We start from the raw sequence: 7,344 nt of genomic DNA on the forward strand, positions 1-7,344 counted from the left end.
GTTTGGGTATTGATTTTGAAATGTCAACAGTGCTTAAGGGGTATAACACATTTAATGATTCTACTCTTTAAATATTTATACACTAAATGGCCAAGTACATGGTGTGTACATTTGAGTGCACACTAGACTGGGAAAAAAAACGACAAAGCAAATAATGTAAAATTTCATGAGACATATGAGACAGGTATAAGGAGGGGAAAAAAATTCAAATCAGGCTAAGCTGACCTGAAACATGGTAACATGAATAAGTCATTAACAAGAACATCATGCACCAGCATTATAGCAGGGACATGTCTGCAACTCCAGTTCAGACAATATATATCACGGTACGGACGTCACAGTTCAGTTTATGCAGTCAGACGACAAATACAGTCAGTCATAGGCAATCAATCCAGAATGGGGGGGTGCAAGCAGTAATGCAAACTACGCACAATGCATTGGATCTACGCACCAATCCAAAACAAGAATGACGAGCTCAAATGGCACGCAAAAGCTTGAAGAACATCCTGCTCGTTTTTAAATCAGCAGTGTGGGAAAGTTTTGGGTTCAAGAGATGCACTGGTCGACCACCTATAAATCGGAACTGGTTTTTAGTTTTATTTTGGCCGATCTCTATTACAGAACTGCACACAAATGAATGTATCTCCTGAAAGGAACTGACCATCTTCAGAAATGTTTCGATGGCATTTTATTTTCCTCTTACCTCCATATAATGCATATTAAAGTATTGTCTATAAGTGCAGCTGCTTTGTTTACAGAGGTAACCAAGTAAACTCTGTATCGCTGCGTAACCAAGTAAACTCCGTATCGCTGCTGTTCAGCGGTAACCAAGGAAACTATATCGCTGCTGTTCCATAAGCACCACCTGTTATCAGATAATACATTTGCATTTTCCTTTGTTTTTGTTGTGTGCAGTTGTTGTATGTACCAGAACAAAACAGACCATTCTGTTTTTGCTTTAAATATACAATTTATATGAAATTATACAACAAAAACAACTGCTCATGTATTTACTGTTCAAGTAATAATTATATTATTGCCTTAATTATTATTATTATTATTATTATTATTATTTAATTGATTTAGTTATTTATTTTTTTATAGGCCTACAAATCGGAAAACTGTCTAATCAGAAACACTCTTTTTCTGTGAATTGGATGGGGTTTTGAAGAGTGGCCGTGTGGTTGAAGCTAACAAAATGTCTGAAGTTAGCACTATGACTGAAATTGTTTCCAGCACCTTTAAAATGTTGTTTATGTGTGGGTTCACTTTAGAAACTCACAACAATCAATAACAATTTTGACTGCACCCTGCCCTGGCACTACCAACAAAAGTTCTAAGTCAGCTCAAAATGACACCGACAGTCTATTAATTGGAAATGGCTAAAAAGGCAGTGCTAGAGGTATTGGAAAATATTGTAGTGCAGGTATCAAGCCAAGGACTTTTTTTCATCATAATAGCAGGGGATCAATCCATAAATCATTACTAGGCATGGGTCAGTGTAGCTTGACTTAATGTGGTCTGTTTCCAATGCAATATATTTCTAGAAAAGGTCTAGAAATATTTTCATATTAGCTACACCCAGGCGCTGTATCGCTCAACATCTCTCTCCCTCTAGATGGCTCACCCACCCATATGGCATGTTTTTTCAGTTCCACACATTGCCCTCTCTGTGATAAACTGTGTTATGCCCTATTCCCAGCAGAAATATAGTATTTATTACCAAACGCATAATGGGTTGGTTATCATAGTTTCAGTGGTCTCAATAAAAGGCACTGTATATACCAAAACATCAAAGTGTTTGCTTGAAAAGAGACCTTATGATCAAATATCTGTCGCTTAGATAAGCTCACTCTGAATCAGCATGTGAAAGCTAATCATACACATAATTACTGTTGCTACCGCAGCAGGTCATCATCTACTAGAAAGATTTAACATTTTCTGGAGACCACAGGCCAATCAGAAAGATCTCCTACAGCTAAGATGGAGAGACGCATTCAGACAGATTGAACAGATGTCAGCTTCCACATTGGCTTTCAGAGATACATCAGATTTAAGCTGAAGTTATAACCGCAAGAGCCGACACAGATGGCACTCAGATGACAAACCTACAAATTGAGTTTCAAACTTAGAAACGCAATTTACTGCAAAAATTAAAAAAGCCAATAGCCAAATACCAGATCTTCATCAAATAGACCATATTATTACAAATCATACAAATGTAAACAAACAAACAAACAAAACATTGGTGTGGATTTTATCTTAATGCTGTTACTGCAAATAATAAAACAAAATTGTTAATTGCATTATTTTACCACAGTTAGGATGATTTAAATTACCCATCTTAAAAACAACAACAGCCTCGAGAGACTTACTAGTTTGATCAATCAGACAAACCCTTTCAAATTCTTCCCCAACATGTCACATCACTTTATGATCTTCACAGAACACCGTCATGTTCTATACATTTATGAATGTTACATTTGCTGCATGGTTGTCAAACATTATTTTCCTTATACTGCACCTTATGACTAACTATAGATACATGCAGTATTTTTTTTCAGGATTATTAGAAAAAAAAAATTCAAAAGAACAGCATTTATTTGAAAAAGAAAACGTTTGTAACATTAAATGTCTTTACTGTCAATTTTTATCAAATTAATGCATCCTTGATGAATAAACATATTACAAATTGTAGTTTATCATGGCTTTCATATTTATGGTATTTAATATTTAATATTCTTTTTTGTTAATAATAATTAATAAATTATTAATGTCCCTGCTATACTATGTTGTCTTTCTTTATCTCTGAGCATTGATAAGTCATATCTAGGTATTTTCTACTACCAGGTCTTCCAGCTCCCCTGCCATACGACTGTAGTGAGACCAAACCATCAGTGGTGGATTAATGAGCGTTTTGTAAAACCTGCAGTTGTGCGGCTCACAGCAGAAGAGCTGTGGGGATACCTATCCCTGTTGTCTCCTCCCGGCAGCAGACGCCACCGTACTAATGTACATTAGCCTCTGTGGGGTGAATAATTTGTACTCTGTGTCAGGGGCACCTCTTCCCCTGCTTATTTGCTTGACTCATTTCTGGAGCAGTCTGGGATAAATGTGCCTGATAGGCACCTGGTGAACTCTTCCCTAACAGCCCAATCTGAAGACGAAGCCATTGAGCAGTTCTTACAGGAAATAGAGGAGCATTAATATGATAAGGCCAAGGTCAGAGAGCAAGAGAAAGGTAGACAAAAAGATGCAAACTGAAAGAAAGACTGTAAGATACACCAATTTGAAAGAAGAAGAGGGTGATAGGATGGCAGTCCCCAAGGTCGTGCTATTTGGCAAGTCACTTTAAAATAAATAAAAACATTGCGAATGAGTAGAAGAGTAGCAATACACTCAAATCACTTTTCGTTCAATACATAATACTGACCTTACGCTATGATACTGTAACGATACAAAGCCACAAAGAGTAAAAAAATTATGAATTGATTTATTATTTTTCTTGAATGGTTACATCTAAGACATATGTACATTATGTACTGTTCGACATATGTATATTATGCATTGTTCATTAACCAAAAAAGAAATATTCATGTTCATGCTTAGCTAAAAATACAAAATAATGAAGACACGTATAACACTCTGTGAAAGTTTTAAATGTTGTGTTTTATTAAAAATATATATTTTATTTCAGATTTATTAACAATAATTAATAAACATGGAAGCTCAAATTAAATCTAAGCTTTCTTTTTTTTTGATAAACTATTGTAGCGAATTTAGCTCACAACAGGAAATATGAATAATTAACCATAACTAATTATGATTAATTATTAATATTTTAGATCCACTGTAACAATACATATTGTCGCTATCAACGATACATGTTGCATTTCTGTACTGCAATATATATTGCAAATGAGACAACCACTGTGTTGTATATTTTCTTTAATACTTGTATCTGATTTTTTTATCAGTTCCAAAAATATGGTGGTTATGAAGAGGTTTTCTACTAATTAACTACTTAAACTATCTTAAACCAGCTAAATACCAGCCAGTTACTAGACAAGTTTTAGAAATTTAAATTAATTTAAGAATAGCAAACCACATAAGGACGGTATTTTATTTTATTAGTGTAATAATTAAATTGGATTGGATTAGATTGGATTGGATTGGATCGAATCAAATCAAATTTTCCCACAGCAGGACAATGGGAAAAACGAGAGGGAGAGGAGAGTGTGAGTATATGTGTGACACACACTACTCCCCCTCCTTTAATTGTGCATTAACAGACAACAGACACTTAATCAGATTAGCCCTGATGCCACTGACATTTCTTAAAGCCAGCGGCTGAAATCAGCAGTGTGCAAATGTTTTGGCTAATGTGCAACTCTCTTCTCCGTTTGAATTAATTGTCTTAATTATGGCTGTGCTGTCCTGCTGTTCACACACAAAAAAGGCCCTCTGCTGATGCTAAGGCAATACACACACACACACTCCTCTCCCCTTAGAAGACAGTGATGTCAGCCTGCTGGGAAATAAAGACAGAAGTGTTATGATTTGTAACGATGGAAATGTAATGAACTCTCTACTTAGATAGCATTTTAAGGCACACTTACAAATACCTACAGAAAGATCCATTTTATTGAGCAGTTAAAGGGTAAAACATTTTACTATTTGATAAACTAGGCACAGGTCATGTAGAGCAAATGCAATCAGACTGCCACTACATTCTCTCTTTTTTTTAATGCAAACATGGTAGATTGAATTTGTTCTACAAAAAATATATATAGCTTTTTAATAAAAAAAAAAAACCTGACAGGCAGGAAAAGTTTACAAAGAAATGTACAAAATTGTGTTTATTTTTTTCAGTTAACATTTCTGCAACTGTTTATGGTTTTAATTCCATTAAGTAAAATAACCGCAGAGCAGTGAGACACAGTTAGGTAAGGTGTCTGCATCCAGTGAATTTTGTTCCCTGGAGAACTGACCCGGAGGGCATTTCCTGACTCTTACCCGTGTTTCAGAGATGGCTGGCGAAACAGTTCCTCTAATAAATGGGTATCTTGGAGACAGACCCCTAGTACTACAGTTTGAAACCCCTGCAGCAAGACTGAAAAAGGCTGCCTTCTCTCTCACACCCACATAGATACACACATATACACACACTTTCTCACTTATGCCCACTCAAGCTAGTCTCATTAATAAATTCTCCCGGGGCTTGGCAGGGTGCAGTGCAGTCACAGGTCCGCCGTGCCAAGAGTGGGCAATGCTGGGCCAGACATTATTGATGACCTGCAGTGCCAGCCCGGGAGCGGCTGACAGACTGTGAAGAATTAAGGTCAAAACCTCACCTATCTGATGGCGTAGGAGGAGAGCAGCAGCAGAGAAAAAGGAAAGAAGCCAATGTCTTGGGGTGCAAAATGCACAACTGCTATGAGAAATCAGAAATCGGTTTGACGCAATCAATGATTCGATCTCTTTCCAAACAACCTCGTTCACACAATTGTTTTTAAACTTGCATTCAAACAAAATATATATTAAAGCCTAAATTTAAGATATATGTTTTAGCATATAAAAATACACAAATTTTTGTTTATTTAATAAACTAATAAACGTATTGCTATGATAAATCTTAAACTTAGGTCTAATTTTAGGGTGTGTTGTGATTGTTTAGTCCATACCAGAATTTGATTACAGTTTCACACCAACCAAACCTCTGATGACAAATGGACTCTGATTCCACACCAAAAGCTCTAGTGACCTCCTCTCCCTATATTGTTTTAATATTAACCATCAGCAAAGCAGTTTCGAATTTGTCAAGGTTAAAATGCATTCAACTATATACCACCACACAGGAGATCAGCTCTTCTGATCAAAAGATCTACTATCAGAACCATTTTTCTGTCTGGCTTGTGTAAACAGCCTGTCGAGCTTCTATAAATTGGACTCAGTGGCCCCTGTTACCCTCGTGTTTACAGGATAGGGCCGTAAAATCCAGACAGACTAATAGCAACAGCTCGTATCCGATAAATTGATGAGCAGTCACTCTGATCTGTGGGTCGAGGAGGAAAGGAGGGTCTTATTAGTCCGATAAGAACAATTAATGCCATTTGTGGCACCACTGCAGGTTAGAAACAACACTAATCAGATTTACAACCACCCTGACCATAATCTGACCACACGTCTATGTCCTCTATCGGCTTGATTTCTAGTCAGTAAGTGGAGAGGTGACTGATCTGATCTGGCCTTGCTGATGTTTAGTGGGATGATGTTTAAGGGATCGTTCACCCTAAAATACAAAAGGACATTTTACTGACAATACACATATACATATACACACACACACACACACACAAACACATATATATCAGAATCAATAAACACAATATAATAATAAAAAGCAAAAATAATAAACCATGCCAATTACCTTAAAGGGATAGTTCATCCAAAAATGAAAATTACCCCATGTTTTACTTACCCTCAAGCCATCCCATGTGTATATGACATTCTTATTTCAGACAAATACAATTGGAATTATATTAAATAATGTCCAGGCTAATCCATACTTTATATTGGGAGTGGATGGTAGGGCTGGACGATATGGCCAAAATTTATATCACGTTATATTTCTTAATTTCGGTCGATACGATATAATTCCGATATCGATATGAACACAATTTATCTGGAATAGAAATCTTTTGTAACATTATAAATGCCTTTATCATCACTTTTGACCATTTTTAAGCATCCTTGCTAAATAAAAGTATTAATTTCTATAATTTCTTTCCCAAAAAATTAATAAAAATGATACTGAATGGAATAGTGTATAATGTTACAAAAAAGCTTTTTATTTCAGATAAATGCGAATCTTTGGATCTTTCTATTCATCAAAGAATCCTGAAAAAAAAAAAATACTCAACAGTTTTAAATATTGATAATCAGCAAATCAGCATATTAGAATGATTTCTGAAGGATCATGTGACACTGAAGACTGGAGTAATGGCTGCTGAAAATTTTGCTATGCATGATCACAGGAATATTACCTGTGAAAATTACATTTTAAAATCTATTAAAATAGAAAGCAATTTTAAATAGTAAAAATATTTCAACATGTTACTGTTTTTGCTGTACTTTGGATCAAATAAATGCAGCCTTGGTGAGCAGAAGATAATTATAAAAAAAATATATATATAACAACAACAAAACCTGTAAATGTTGCTGGAGACCAAGGTTATTATAGTTTTGCATTTTTAAATTCATTTTATTTTAATATCGTTTTCAAATTTGCAATAAAATTTAGTTTCGTTTTTATTAGTTTCATTAATAATTGTGTTAGTTTTA

General features: G+C 35.2%; 1 protein-coding gene across 1 annotated transcript in view; it reads right to left on the bottom strand.

The window, feature by feature from the left end:
- Positions 1-5,354: 5,354 nt before the first annotated feature.
- LOC107573466 (catenin alpha-2-like) overlaps positions 5,355-7,344 on the bottom strand; it is a gene marked incomplete at both ends in the record, with an annotated part of 67,468 nt that continues 65,478 nt past the window's right edge. The window contains one exon of the mRNA XM_016259900.1: positions 5,355-5,434. Coding sequence (XP_016115386.1) covers positions 5,355-5,434 — 80 coding nt within the window. The remainder of the gene's footprint in view (positions 5,435-7,344) is intronic.

Source organism: Sinocyclocheilus grahami, unplaced genomic scaffold, assembly GCF_001515645.1.
Source record: "Sinocyclocheilus grahami isolate Dianchi unplaced genomic scaffold, SAMN03320097.WGS_v1.1 scaffold1951.1, whole genome shotgun sequence".
NCBI classification, from domain to species: domain Eukaryota; kingdom Metazoa; phylum Chordata; class Actinopteri; order Cypriniformes; family Cyprinidae; genus Sinocyclocheilus; species Sinocyclocheilus grahami.